The sequence below is a fragment of the Arachis hypogaea genome, chromosome 3, assembly GCF_003086295.3.
Source record: "Arachis hypogaea cultivar Tifrunner chromosome 3, arahy.Tifrunner.gnm2.J5K5, whole genome shotgun sequence".
In the NCBI taxonomy this organism is placed as follows: Eukaryota; Viridiplantae; Streptophyta; class Magnoliopsida; order Fabales; family Fabaceae; genus Arachis; species Arachis hypogaea.
This window is the reverse complement of record NC_092038.1, coordinates 108,418,223-108,434,600: the sequence shown is the minus strand read 5'-3', so window position 1 is coordinate 108,434,600 and position 16,378 is coordinate 108,418,223. Positions and strand designations below refer to the sequence as shown.

The window sequence follows — 16,378 nt, the reverse complement described above, 5'->3', positions numbered from 1 at the left end:
TTTGAAAAACTTCTTTGTAAACAACATTTGATGTGAGGTTACACATTTCATCATCTTCATTAGATAATAATATCTTTAATCCTGACCTTGTTGTCACTCTGGATATTGCAACATATAACTGACCATGAGAAAAAACTGCTCTTCGAAGATATATACCGACCAGGGCTAATGTTTGCCCTTGACTTTTATTAATAGTCATTGTAAAACAAAGACTAACTGGAAACTGTCTACGCTGAAATTTAAACGGGATTCCAGGATCACTGGGTATTAAATTCATCCGAGGAATAAAAATTTTGTCACCAATGTTACTTCCAGACACAATTTCAGCCCCAATAATGTTCTCTCCAAGATCTTGAACAATGAGTCGAGTTCCATTACACAATCCATTTGCTTGATCTATGTTTCGTAACAAAATAATGAGAACACCTTTCTTCAATTTAAGAGCATGTTTTGGTATCCCAGAACATGTAATCTGGTTCAAAAACTCAGTTATCAACCGATCAGTGTCAATCGCACCTTGACAATCACTACTACAAATAGAGTCAGAACTCAAATAAACCTTCTCAAGACCAGGAAAACTGTCAACAACAAAGTCATTTATCTGTTGCACAATATCAACAGTAGGAGCAAGTATAGCACGTTCTTGAAAATAAGAAACATTACCATAGTTATCATGAATATTTGAATATATCGCTGAAACAATATCCTGAATAGGATTGTCAGTTGGCGGAATAAGTAAATCACTTGGAATATAAACAATTATTTTATCCTCCTTCTGATTCCCACAAGAACCTTCACCAATCTTTAAAATTCAGTCTGAGAATTCCTTTATTTCATCCAAATTTGACAAAACAGAGTTCTTTCCCAACCTAAGATTTTTTGTCAACCACATAACATTACAATGCTTCCAAAGAATTGACGAATTAATTGAAGTCATAACTATTTCAGCACGAGTTCCTTTCGGAATAACTGGCAACACTTGTCTAAAATCACCACCAAGAACAATAACTTTTCCACCAAACAGAATATCACGAGCCGAAGCAACATTTGAACTCATTAGGTCACGGAAAGTTCTATCAAGCGCTTCAAATGCCAACTTGTTCGTCATGGGTGCCTCATCCCATATTATTAGAGAAGCACGATGATGAGCGGATAATTTATACGCTTTTTGGCATTGTTTTCATATAGTTTTTAGTAAGTTTGAGCTACTTTTAGGGATATTTTCATTAGTTTTTATGTTAAATTCACATTTCTGGACTTTACTATGAGTTTGTGTGTTTTTCTGTGATTTCAGGTAAATTCTGACTGAAATTGAGGGATTTGAGCAAAACTCTGAAGAAGGCTGACAAAAGGACTGCTGATGCTGTTGGAATCTGACCTCCCTGCACTCGAAATGGATTTTCTGGAGCTACAGAACTCCAATTGGCGCGCTCTCAACGGCGTTGAAAAGTAGACATCCAGGGCTTTCCAGCAATATATAATAGTCCATACTTTATTCGAAGAATGATGACGTAACTTGGCGTTGAACGCCAAGTTCATGCTGTTGTCTGGAGTTAAACGCCAGAAAAACGTCATGATCCGGAGTTGAACGCCCAAAACACGTCATAACTCAGAGTTCAACGCCAAGATATGCCTTAGCACGTGAATTCATCAAGCTCAGCCCAAGCACACACCAAGTGGGCCCCGGAAGTGGATTTATGCATCAATTACTTACTCATGTAAACCCTAGTAGCTAGTCTAGTATATATAGGACATTTATCTATTGTATTAGACATCCTGGATTGTATTTTGATCCTGTGATCACGTTAGAGAGGGCTGGCCATTCGGCCATGCCTGAACTCTTTGCTTATGTATTTTCAACGGTGGAGTTTCTGCACACCATAGATTAAGGGTGTGGAGCTCTGCTGTACCTCAAGTATTAATGCAATTCTATTATCTTTTATTCAATTCTCTCTTATTCTTATTCCAAGATATTCATTCGTACCCAAGAACATGATGAATGTGATGAGTCAGATTACCCTCATTATCATTCTCACTTATGAATGCGCGTGATTGACAACCATGTCCGTTCTACATGCAACAGAGCTTGAATGCGTATCTCTTAGATTCCCCAACAGAATCTTCGTGGTATAAGTTAGATAGTTGGCGGCATTCATCTGGATCCGGAAGGTCCAACCTTGTCTGTGGTGTTCCGAGTAGGATCCTGGGAGTCCGGAAAGTCCAACCTTGTCTGTGGTGTTCCGAGTAGGATTCCGATCATGAATGACCGTGACGTGCTTCAAACTTTAACCTGCTGGGCGTTGGTGACAGACGCAAAAGAGGGATTCTATTCCAGTAGGAGCGGGAACCAACCGGTGATTAGCCGTGCTGTGACAGAGTGCGTTGCATAGTTTTCACTGCGAGGATGGGATGTAGCCATCAGCCATGGGTGATGCCTCCAGACTGGTTAGCTGTGCGAGTGACAGCCGCACAGGTTATTTCCCCGTGAGGAATGAAAGTAGCCACAGCTGATGGTGAACCCCTATACAAAGCTTGCCATGGAAAGGAGTAAGAAGGATTGAGTAGAAGGAGTAGGAGAGCAGGCGTCCAAGAGCTCTACAGCATCTCCATCCGCTTATCTGAAATTCCCACCAATGAATCTGCATAAGTGTTCTATCCCTTTTATTATTTATTTCTTTTTATTATTCCTATCCTCAAACCCATAAATAATGTTTAATTTGCCTGACTGAGATTTACAAGGTGACCATAGCTTGCTTCATACCAACAATCTCTGTGGATTCGACCCTTACTCACGTAAGGTTATTACTTGGACGACCCAGTACACTTGCTGGTTAGTTGAACGAGATTGTGAAGAAAATAAACAATGCCCTCAGAGTACACATCTTTTATAAATACATACAAGTGATCACAATTTCGTCCACCAAGTTTTTGGCGCCGTTGCCGGGGATTGTTCGAGTATGGACAACTGACGGTTCATCTTGTTGCTCAGATTAGGTAATTTTCTTTTCAAAAATCTTTTTCAAAATTTTTCTTTTATTTTTCGTTTTTCCAAACATGTTTTTCGAAAAAATTAATAAAAATACAAAAAAATTAGAAAATCATAAAAATCAAAAATATTTTGTGTTTCTTGTTTGAGTCTTGTGTTAATTTTTAAGTTTGGTGTCAATTGCATGCTTTTAAAATTTTTCTTGCATTGTTTTCGAAAATTCATGCATTCATAGTGTTCTTCATGATCTTCAAGTTGTTCTTGACAAGTCCTCTTGTTTGATCTTGATGATTTCTTGTTTTGTGTCTTTTGTTGTTTTTCATGTGCATTTTTGCATTCATAATTTTCATGCATTAAAGATTTCTAAGTTTGGTGTCTTGCATGTTTTCTTTGCATCAAAAATTTTTCAAAATTATGTTCTTGATGTTCATCATGATCTTCATAGTGTTCTTGGTGTTCATCTTGACATTCATAGCATTCTTGCATGCATCTTGTGTCTTGATCCAAAATTTTCATGTTTTGGGTCATTTTTTGTGTTTTTCATTCAAAATTTGATTTCAAAAATATCTTTTCCTTATTTCCCTCCAAATTTTCGAAATTTTGGGTTGACTTGGTCAAAAAAATTTTCAAAATTAGTTGTTTCATACAAGTCAAGTCAAAATTTCAATTTTAAAAAAAAATCTTATCTTTTCAAAATCTTTTTCAAAAATCATATCTTTTTCATTTTTTTAGCATTTTCGAAAATTTTAAAAATTATTTTTCAAAAATCTTTTTCTTATCTTTTTATCCAATTTTCGAAAAATTAGCTAACAATTAATGTGATTGGTTCAAAAATTTGAAGTTTGTTACTTTCTTGTTAAGAAAGGTTCAATCTTTAAGTTCTAGAATCTTATCTTGTAGTTTCTTGTTAGTTAAGTCAATTTTAAAATTAAATCTTTTTCAAAATATCTTTTTCAAATATATCTTTTTATCTTTTATCTTATCTTTTTCAAAATTTGATTTCAAAATATCTTATCTAACTTCTTATCTTCTTATCTTTTTCAAAATTTGATTTCAAAATCTTTTTCAATCAACTAACCAACTTTTTGTTTGTTTCTTATCTTTTTCAAAACCACCTAACTACTCTTCCCTCTCTAATTTTCGAAAATTCTCCCTCTCTTTTTCAAAAATTCTTTTTAATTGTTTTAAATTCTAATTTTAATCTCATCTCATCTTTAATTTTCGAAAATCACTAACCATTTTTTCAAAATTATTTTCGAAAATTCCTTTCTCTTTTCTTCTTCTATTTAATTATTTAATTACTAACACTTCTCTTCACCTCTCTTCATTCACATCCTAACATCTCATCTCACATCTCTGCCATCCTCACAGTTGTGTTTCTTTTCCACTCTACCCCTTTCTTCTTCTACTAACATAAAGGAATCTCTATACTGTGACATAGAGTTTTCCTCTTTCTTTTCTTGTTTTCTTCTCTTTCTTATGAGCAGGAACAAGGAAAAGGGCACTCTTGTTGAAGCTGATCCAGAACCTGAAAGGACTCTGAAGAGAAAATTAAGAGAAGCTAAATTACAACAATCCAGAAGCAACCTTTCAGAAATTTTCGAACAAGAGAAGGACATGGCAGCCGAAAATAATAATAATAATGCAAGGAGAATGCTTGGTGACTTCACAAAGCCAACATCCAAATTTGATGGAAGAAGCATCTCCATTCCTGCCATTGGAGCCAATAACTTTGAGCTTAAGCCTCAACTAGTTGCTTTGATGCAACAAAACTGCAAGTTTTATGGACTTCCATCTGAAGATCCTTATCAGTTCTTAACTGAATTCTTGCAAGTCTGTGATACTGTAAAGACGAATGGAGTTAATCCTGAAGTCTACAGACTCATGCTTTTCCCTTTTGCTGTAAGAGACAGAGCTAGAATATGGTTGGATTCACAACCTAAGGATAGCCTGGACTCCTGGGATAAGCTGGTCACTGCCTTCTTAGATAAATTCTTTCCTCCTCAAAAGCTGAGCAAGCTAAGAGTGGATGTTCAAACCTTCAAGCAAAAAGATGGTGAATCCCTCTATAAAGCTTGGGAAAGATACAAGCAGCTGACCAAGAGATGTCCATCTGACATGTTTTCAGAATGGACCCTATTAGATATATTCTATTATGGTCTCTCTGAATTTTCGAAAATGTCACTGGACCATTCTGCAGGTGGATCTATTCACCTGAAGAAAACGCCTGAAGAGGCTCAAGAACTCATTGACATGGTTGCAAACAACCAGTTCATGTATACCTCTGAGAGGAATTCCGTGAATAATGGGGTCCCTCAGAAGAAGGGAGTTCTTGAAATTGATGCTCTGAATGCCATACTGGCTCAGAACAAAGTGTTGACTCAACAGGTCAACATGATCTCTCAAAATCTGAATGGATTGCAATATGCATCCAACAGTACTAGAGAGGTAGCTTCTGAAGAAGTTTATGATCCTGAGAACCCTGCCATGGCAGAGGTTGATTATTTGGGTGAACCTTATGGAAACACCTATAACTCATCATGGAGAAATCATCCAAATTTCTCATGGAAGGATCAACAAAAACCTCAACAAGGTTGTAACAATGATGGACGCAATAGGCTGAATAATAGTAAGCCATATCCATCATCTTCTCAGCAACAGACAGAGAATTCTGAACAAAATAATTCTAATTTAGCTAATATAGTCTCTGATCTGTCAAAGGCCACCTTCAGTTTCATGAATGAAACAAGATCCTCCATTAGAAATTTGGAGGCACAAGTAGGCCAGCTGAGTAAGAAAGTTATTGAAACTCCTCCCAGTACTCTCCCAAGCAATACAGAAGAGAATCCAAAAGGAGAGTGCAAAGCCATTGACTTAGTCAACATGGCCGAATGCACAAAGGAGGAGGAGGACGAAAATCCCAGTGAGGAAGACCTCCTGGGACGTCCTCCAAGCAAGAAGGAGCTTCCTAATAAGGATCCTGAGGAATCTGAGGCTCATACAGAGACCATAGAGATTCCATTAAATCTCCTTCTGCCATTCATGAGCTCTGACTATTATTCATCCTCTGAAGAGGATGAAGATGTGACTAGTGAGCAAGTTGCTCAATATCTAGGAGCTATCATGAAGCTGAATGCCAAGCTGTTTGGTAATGAGACTTGGGAAAGTGAACCTCCCTTGCTCATTAGTGATTTGGATACTTGGATTCAGGAAACTCTACCTCAAAAGAAACAAGATCCTGGCAAGTTCTTAATACCTTGCACCATTGGCACCATGAGCTTTGAGAAAGCTCTATGTGATCTTGGGTCAGGGATAAACCTTATGCCACTCTCTGTAATGGAGAAGCTAGGGATCATTGAGGTGCAACCTGCTTTGTTCTCACTGCAATTGGCAGATAAATCCATGAGAGAAGCTCATGGGATAGTAGAGGACGTGCTAGTAAAAGTTGAAGACTTTTACATCCCTGCTGATTTCCTAATCCTAGATACTAGGAAGGAAGATGATGAATGCATCATCCTAGGAAGACCTTTCCTAGCCACAGCAGAAGCTGTGATAGATGTCAACAGAGGAGAGTTAGTCCTTCAATTGAATGGAGAATACCTTGTGTTTCAAGCACATGGCCATCCCTCTGTGACAAAAGAGAGAAAGCATGAAGAGCTTCTCTCAGTTCAAGGTCAAGAAGAGCCCACACAGTCAAACTCTAAGTTTGGTGTTGTGAGGCCACAACCAAACTCTAAGTTTGGTGTCCAAGCCCCATAACCAAACTCTAAGTTTGGTGTTGGGACTAGACAACATTGACTTGATTGCTCTGTGGCTCCATGAGAGCCACTGTCAAGCTATTGACATTAAAGAAGCGCTTGTTGGGAGGCAACCCAATTTTATTTATCTAATTTTATTTTATTTTATTTCTTTGTTATTTTTGTGTTTAATTAGGTACATGATCATGAGGAGTCACGAAAAAATCAAAAAAATTAAAAACAGAGTCAAAAACAGAAGAAAAAAAATTTTTCACCCTGGAGGACGCACGGGCCGGCGTTCAGCGCCCAGAAGATGCATCTGGCCAGCGTTCAGCGCCAGAACAGAGCATCTTCCTGGCGCTGAACGCCCAAAACAAGCAACATCCTGGCGTTTAACGCCAGGATGCGCACGCAGAGGACAATCTGGCGCTGAACGCCAGAAACAAGCTTGAAACTGGCGTTCAACGCCAGAAACAAGCATCACATGGGCGTTTAACGCCCAGAACATGCACCAATGGGCGTTTGAACGCCAGAATGGTGCATGAAGGCAATTTACACGCCTATAGGGTGAAGGAATGGTATTTCTTTTTACCTCAGGACCTGTGGACCCCACAAGATCCCCACCTCAGGATCTGTGGACCCCACAGGATCCCCACCTACCTTTTCTTTTAATCCTATTCACACTCTCCTAATCCAAATCTCATTCTCAATGTCACCCTTCCCAAAAACCTTCACCAATCACATCAATTTCTCTTCCCAATTACCCCATGCACCATTCACATCAACCTCCTCTTCCCCATAAACCCCACCTACCCCCATTACATTCAAATTCAATTTCCCACCCATTCCCACCCAAAATGGCCGAAACCTACCCTCCCCCCTCCCTATAAATACCTCTCTTTTCTTCATCATTTTCACACAACACTACCCATTCTTCTCTCATATAGCCGAACCCACTTCTCTCCCTCTCTTCCAAATTCTCTTCTCCTTCTTCTACTCTTCTTTTCTTTTTGCTCAAGGACGAGCAAATTTTAAGTTTGGTGTGGTAAAAAGCCTAGCTTTTTATTTTTCATTCACCATCAATGGCACCCAAGACCGGAGTTTCCTCAAAAGGAAAAGGGAAGGCAAAAGCTTCCACTTCCGAATCATGGGAGAAGGAGAGATTCATCTCCAAAAGCCACCAAGACCACTTCTATGATGTTGTGGCAAAGAAGAAGGTGATCCCTGAGGTCCCCTTCAAGCTCAAAAAGAATGAGTATCCGGAAATCCGACATGAGATCCAAAGAAGAGGGTGGGAAGTCATAACCAACCCCATGCAACAAGTCGGATTATTGATGGTTCAAGAGTTCTATGCTAATGCATGGATCACAAGGAACCATGATCAAAGTATGAACCCGAATCCAAAGAACTATATCACAATGGTTCGGGGGAAATACTTAGATTTCAGTCCGGAGAATGTGAGGTTGGCGTTTCATCTACCCATGATGCAAGGTGATGAACGCCCCTACACAAGGAGGGTCAACTTCAATCAAAGGTTGGACCAAGTCCTAATGGACATTTGTGTGGAAGGCGCCCAATGGAGAGTAGACTCCAAAGGCAAACCAGTCCAACTAAGAAGACTGGACCTCAAGCCTGTAGCTAGAGGATGGTTGGAGTTCATCCAAAGATCCATCATCCCTACAAGCAACCGATCTGAAGTTACTGTGGATCGGGCAATCATGATTCATAGCATCATGATTGGAGAGGAGGTAGAGGTTCATGAAGTCATATCCAATGAACTCTACAAAATAGCTGACAAGCCTTCATACATGGCACGGCTAGCCTTCCCCCACCTCATATGCCATTTATGCTACTCAGCTGGAGTCATCATAGATGGAGATGTCTCCATTGAAGAAGACAAGCCCATCACAAAGAAGAGGATGGAGAAAACAAGGGAAGTCCCTCACGGCCCCCAAGGAGAACATGAGGAAGTTCATCAACAAATGCCTCATGGAATGCACTTTCCTCCTAACAACTATTGGGAGCAACTCAGTACCTCCTTAGAAGACTTGAGCCATAATGTGGAACAACTAAGGGTGGAACACCATGAACACGCCCTCACTCTCCAAGAAATAAGAGAAGATCAAAGAGCTATGAGAGAGGAGCAACAAAGGCAAGGAAGGGACATAGAAGAGTTGAAGAACATCATTGGTCCTTCAAGAAGAAGACGCCACTAGAGGTGGATTCATTCCTTGTTCTTTATTTTCTTTCTGTTTTCGGTTTTTAAGTGTTATGTTTATCTATGTTTTTGTGTCTCTACTTCATGATCATTAGTGTGTAACCATGCCTTAAAGCTATGAATAAAATCCATTAGTCTTTCACCTCTCTTAAAAGAAAAATGTTTTAATTCAAAAGAACAAGAAGTACATAATTTTCGAAATTATTAGTGAATTTAATTTAATTATATTGATGTGGTGGCAATAATTTTTGTTTTCTGAATGAATGAATGAACAGTGCATATTTTTGATCTTGTTGTTTATGAGTGTTAAAATTGTTGGCTCTTGAAAGAATGATGAACAAAGAGAAATGTTATTGATGGACTGAAAAATTCATGAATTGATTCTTGAAGCAAGAAAAAGCAGTGAAAAAGCTTGAAAAAAAAAGTGGCGAAAAAAAATAGAAAGAAAAAGCAAGCAGAAAAAGCCAATAGCCCTTAAAACCAAAAGGCAAGGGTAGCAAGGATCCAAGGCTTTGAGCATCAATGGATAGGAGGGCCCAAGGAAATAAAATCCAGGCCTAAGCGGCTAAATCAAGCTGTCCCTAACCATGTGCTTGTGTCATGAAGGTCCAAGTGAAAAGCTTGAGACTGAGTGGTTAAAGTCGTGATCCAAAGCAAGAGAGTGTGCTTAAGAGCTCTGGACACCACTAACTGGGGACTTTAGCAAAGCTGAGTCACAATCTGAAAAGGTTCACCCAGTTATGTGTATGTGGCATTTGTGTATCCGGTGGTAATACTGGAAGACAAAGTGCTTAGGGCCACGGCCAAGACTCATAAGTAGCTGTGTTCAAGAATCAACATGCTTAACTAGGAAAGTCAATAACACTATCTGAAATTCTAAGTTCCTAGAGAAGCCAATCACTCTAAACTTCAAAGGAAAAAGTGAGATGCCAAAACTGTTCAGAAGCAAAAAGCTACAAGTCCCGCTCATCTAATTAAATTAATATTCATTGATATTTTGGACTTTATAGTATATTCTCTTCTTTTTATCCTATTTGATTTTCAGTTGCTTGGGGACAAGCAACAATTTAAGTTTGGTGTTGTGATGAGCGGATAATTTATACGCTTTTTGGCATTGTTTTCATATAGTTTTTAGTAAGTTTGAGCTACTTTTAGGGATATTTTCATTAGTTTTTATGTTAAATTCACATTTCTGGACTTTACTATGAGTTTGTGTGTTTTTCTGTGATTTCAGGTAAATTCTGACTGAAATTGAGGGATTTGAGCAAAACTCTGAAGAAGGCTGACAAAAGGACTGCTGATGCTGTTGGAATCTGACCTCCCTGCACTCGAAATGGATTTTCTGGAGCTACAGAACTCCAATTGGCGCGCTCTCAACGGCGTTGGAAAGTAGACATCCAGGGCTTTCCAGAAATATATAATAGTCCATACTTTATTCGAAGAATGACGACGTAACTTGGCGTTGAACGCCAAGTTCATGCTGCTGTCTGGAGTTAAACGCCAGAAAAACGTCATGATCCGGAGTTGAACGCCCAAAACACGTCATAACTCAGAGTTCAACGCCAAGATATGCCTTAGCACGTGAATTCATCAAGCTCAGCCCAAGCACACACCAAGTGGGCCCCGGAAGTGGATTTATGCATCAATTACTTACTCATGTAAACCCTAGTAGCTAGTCTAGTATATATAGGACATTTATCTATTGTATTAGACATCCTGGATTGTATTTTGATCCTGTGATCACGTTAGAGAGGGCTGGCCATTCGGCCATGCCTGAACTCTTTGCTTATGTATTTTCAACGGTGGAGTTTCTGCACACCATAGATTAAGGGTGTGGAGCTCTGCTGTACCTCAAGTATTAATGCAATTCTATTATCTTTTATTCAATTCTCTCTTATTCTTATTCCAAGATATTCATTCGTACCCAAGAACATGATGAATGTGATGAGTCAGATTACCCTCATTATCATTCTCACTTATGAATGCGCGTGATTGACAACCATGTCCGTTCTACATGCAACAGAGCTTGAATGCGTATCTCTTAGATTCCCCAACAGAATCTTCGTGGTATAAGTTAGATAGTTGGCGGCATTCATCTGGATCCGGAAGGTCCAACCTTGTCTGTGGTGTTCCGAGTAGGATCCTGGGAGTCCGGAAAGTCCAACCTTGTCTGTGGTGTTCCGAGTAGGATTCCGATCATGAATGACCGTGACGTGCTTCAAACTTTAACCTGCTGGGCGTTGGTGACAGACGCAAAAGAGGGATTCTATTCCAGTAGGAGCGGGAACCAACCGGTGATTAGCCGTGCTGTGACAGAGTGCGTTGCATAGTTTTCACTGCGAGGATGGGATGTAGCCATCAGCCATGGGTGATGCCTCCAGACTGGTTAGCTGTGCGAGTGACAGCCGCACAGGTTATTTCCCCGTGAGGAATGAAAGTAGCCACAGCTGATGGTGAACCCCTATACAAAGCTTGCCATGGAAAGGAGTAAGAAGGATTGAGTAGAAGGAGTAGGAGAGCAGGCGTCCAAGAGCTCTACAGCATCTCCATCCGCTTATCTGAAATTCCCACCAATGAATCTGCATAAGTGTTCTATCCCTTTTATTATTTATTTCTTTTTATTATTCCTATCCTCAAACCCATAAATAATGTTTAATTTGCCTGACTGAGATTTACAAGGTGACCATAGCTTGCTTCATACCAACAATCTCTGTGGATTCGACCCTTACTCACGTAAGGTTATTACTTGGACGACCCAGTACACTTGCTGGTTAGTTGAACGAGATTGTGAAGAAAATAAACAATGCCCTCAGAGTACACATCTTTTATAAATACATACAAGTGATCACAATTTCGTCCACCACACGACGGATGAGTTCCGCTCGCTGACTATCTTTCTTAATACTACAAACAGATTCCTCATTCAGCTCAATGGGGATGCAAAATAATGAGTGTGCAGTCCTCCCATTAGGGAGCAATAAAGATGCAATACCACTAGAAGCAACATTTAAAACAATTCTCCGTTCTGATCGAAGACAGAAAGACAACAATCTCCACAGAAATGTTTTTCCGATTCCACCAAATCCATACACAAAAAAGAATCCAGGTCTTTTATTGGTAACTGTATCAATTATTCTCCCATAGATCAGTTTTTGCTCATCTGTCAATTTGTTCAAATTTACATCATGTTCTTCTCGAAGTTGATCTACATCATAATTCATCTCATTCATAATCATAGAATTTGAAAAATGGGAAACCAAATCCTGATTAGGAAAAGGCATTTGGGAATAATCTTTCAAGCTTCTGCCATTCATTTGCAATAATTTTTCAACTTCAATCAAACAAAGAACTTGAAGTTCCTCTTCTGTCATCACAAGCTCTATGAAGTAAGTGAGAAAAAAAAGGCACATGAATTACAAATAAAAGGTAAACTTATCATGACATAACCATCTACAAATAAACTTACTGAATAATAATAAATAGAACAAGACTTTGAAAAAATACCTTGCAATTGTAACTCCCATCTTCTATAATATAAAATGTCGTCCGCTAACAATCGCCAAGTGTCTCTCCAAACCAACTCTGGTTTGTTCATTGAATTAGATGCTAACAATGTAACAAACAACTGACGCAACTGAAAACCAGATGAGAATTCTGCAGTTTCTTTAATAGCATTAATGAACTCCTGATCATCACTCAATAAACCAAGAGCATTGCACGCAGCCTTGAAAGAATCATATACAACACCATCAACAGTGCGAATGCTTTCAAAACTTTTACAACCCCTTTGAACATTGAGCAGCAAACGCAGATAAAATATCTCACCCGAACCAACATGGATAAAAGTTAGCCTTCCAATTGAGAACCCTCTCTGCCTTGGAACCCATTCTTGAGAATCACGCAAGTAAACAAAATGATTTGGAAATTCAGAATATAATAACTTATTACCATGCGGGAACTTAAGATTAGCTCGCATCCACGCAGTAAACATTGTATCCTTATACTTGTTTTTCTCAACAATTTCAGGAATCTTATCATGATCAGCGAATAATAGATTCTGCTTTCCAGGCAAATGGAATATCAACCGCTGAACAGATGGCCACTTATGATGAATGTCAAATGCAAATAGTCTCCAAGCAGATTCACAAGGTGCTAGATAGCAACAATCATAGAATTGCTTAATCTCATCAACATCTTGACCACCATTTTCCTGAGTTTGTACATTTCTAATTGACGCAGTGACGCGGTCTGGCCCCTTGTTTATGTATTTAAACAAATACTTGATGACATTTGACTTGTTATAAAACTCCAAATTGATATGAGCTCGATATTTCATAAGGAGCATAGGATTATAAGGAACAACAAATCGATTATCCACATCCACACCATTTATTTTATAAGTAATCCCCATACTTCGCCTTCTATATATTGGATAACCATCTTTATCAAAACCTGTTGCATCAACAAATTTCTTGGGATAGAACTTAGAACAGCCACCATTTCTCATGCATGGAGAAGAAGGTCTTAATTTACCACAAGGACCATGAATCATATATTTAGTAACAACACTATACAACTTTGGAAATCTAACTGGATCCGGTAACTCAGCTGATATAACCTCATCCATGATTTCAGTTGTTTGTAACCTACCCACATTTTGAAGCCAAACCAAAATATGTGCATGTGGCAAACCCCTTTTTTGAAATTCAATTGTATACATCCCTAAACAAAAGAGAAATTCAATTTTGCATATATAAATCATTATTAAATAAGTAGAAATAACCACTTAAAACTTACCGGCATTCACAGGTCCAAAGAAGACTCTATCCTTCAAATCATTCATCAAAGATTGAATTTTCAACTCAAACAACCTACATGCAAGATCAGGCCGATCAGATATAGCAATATGAGAGCGTTCAGTGTATCTTTGAAACTCCAGCCAACTCGGGTTGCAAGTTATAGTAATAAATAAATCAGGATAACCATATTGTTTGCAAATAGACATAGCATCTTGACAATTATTAAACATATATCTTCTGCCCCCAGTAAAAGAAGACGGTAACACAATCCTGGTTCCAATGGAACACGCATCAACATCTCCTCGTTCCATGGCTTCTTCAACCCCTTGCAATATATGAGATCTTATATTCTTCTGGTCAAATCTAATATACATAAGACGCTGTGATTCAACCATACTAAACGAATCAACAATAAATTGTTGGAATAACCTTCTAGACTTGAGTATCGTCCCAAACTCATTTTCTCGTTCTTGGATTCGAAAACAAATAAATTCTCATAGAGAAACTCTTTGTCTTTTTGGTATATTTTCTCTACTTCTAACACAACGGTATGGTATATCTTCCTGGTATCCATCTTCACCATACGGGAATAGCAAAGGATATTGCAACGGCCAGTACAACGTATGTGTCTCATGAATGCGTTTTAAGTCTCCATTCCTCCACTGAACAATAATATCACGTGCAGTATCCGATCCATCAAAATCTCCAATAATAAGACCAGCAATTTCAGAAACTGTGGGCTCATTATACACTCGAGGGTCTGCTGCTCGATGTCTAAACAAACGAATGGAAAAAGCCTCAGTAGGACGTTGCTGATAGAACTCTTTCGCCATTCAAAAAGATTTTGCAACGACATTATTCTCATCAAGCATCTTTAATAAATCTTCAATTAATGTTGAATCCAAAGAACCCATACGACTGCTAAAGCTACATATAAAAACAACTGTCAAGTAGAAACATATAAAAACTAATGGAAAACAAATATGAAAATACAACAATTAGGATTTTATCAACCATACTAATACCATACCAAAAAATTCTCTCTCTATTTGCCAGCTCATTCTCAGTGTCAAAAATATACAACTGAGCAAATTTCGGTTGCTGCCCAGGCACGGGGAGTAAACTACCAATTCTATGGTAATTCTGGCCACAGAGAATAAATTGCGGTGGACCTGATCCATTACTAAGAGACGTGTCAACCCTTCCACCAATAGAAGTAAAACAAAACAAATTATTATATGCCTGAATGTTCTTAAAAAAATGTTTACTCCTTGGATCATTTCCACTCAAAAGTGAAACCAACAATTCAGGTGGCTCCTTCAACAATGGCAATTGTACTTTTCCTTTAAGGCAACACATTGAAAATACTGGTTGACTAACTTTAGATTCTCTAATAACACGTTCATCATACCAAAAGCCCGCACCACACCATGTGCAAGTGTAATTACAATCACCATGGTCCAAGTATCATATTTATAAAATAATGAACATCAATGTTCTATTATATGCTGAAAGAAAAAAAATCTACCGATTAACAGAGAGAAGAAAGAAAAAGTATTGGCATTATTTACTAAGATCAAATACAAACCTTTCGTCTCACTTGATGCAAACAATACATGATCATTAATATCAACAAAGCTTGTGAATACATCATGGAGGATATCATGCATAACACCTTCATCTAACAAAGAACATTTATGTAGTCATAAAAAATAGTTTAAAGAATATAATAATATCAATACTCATTTATTATAAACAACTATTTATAACAACATACTGAAAATACTTGCTTACACATATGTATATATACCTTTATTAGTATATATTGATCCAACACAAGATAGAATACTCTGAGATAAAAAGGCCGGTTGAGCTATATAAAAAAAATATAGAAAAAAAAAATGTGAGATACCCTAGATAAGTAATACATCATTTGTTAAAAAAACAGTAATTGAAAAAAGAATCAAACTAACCATTTCTTATTCCAAGTGTCTCATCTTTTTTCCTCTTTATTGCCAATTTTCTTTTCTTTCTAGCATCTTTAGATGATTCACTCATAGTATTGTTTGGTAAAGAATAACACAAGGAACAATAAGTAAATGGAATGTCCAAACCAAATAAAAAAAGAACAACCTTTGATTTTATATGAAAGAGAAATACACTACCCTAGTTGAATAGGGCATTTTAGCAAGTAGACCTCTTTGCCTAATAGCAATTATAGTCTACCAATTTTAATTAAAAAAAATTCTACTTTAGGAGCATGACATGTGATGGATGAAAAAGAATGTACTTTTTTAATACCTAAGCTACATTAACCATTCTAGACAAAAGGTATCCATAAAATCCATCAAACAAAAAGTAATGACCAAAAGATCACTTCCAACTTGTGATGGATAAAAAAAATGAACCTTTTTTAATACATAAGCTACATTAGCTATTCTATGCAAAATGCACCTAAGAAATCTACTAAACAAAAGAAATGGCCAAAAGATCACTTCCAATCTGTTCAATATAGATATATCAAGAAAGTACAAATTAATTCAACAACACATGAATATTCAGTCATCTAAATACCATAAAGCATTTACTTAGCAAAACCAAATAAGTTAAGGAATAAACTAAATTGTCGAAAGAGAGA

The 16,378-nt window shown here is 37.8% G+C and overlaps 1 protein-coding gene across 1 annotated transcript; it reads right to left on the bottom strand.

Annotated features, from left to right (window-relative positions):
• Nucleotides 1–11,786: 11,786 nt before the first annotated feature.
• On the bottom strand, nt 11,787–14,573 carry LOC112779561 (uncharacterized). The gene is made up of 5 exons (XM_025823867.1): nt 14,283–14,573; nt 13,739–14,120; nt 12,446–13,663; nt 11,934–12,320; nt 11,787–11,845 (listed from the first exon to the last, which is right to left on the bottom strand). Exons 1-5 carry the CDS (start codon nt 14,571–14,573, stop codon nt 11,787–11,789), a joined length of 2,337 nt encoding a protein of 778 aa, XP_025679652.1.
• Between the last annotated feature and the right edge of the window lie 1,805 nt (nt 14,574–16,378).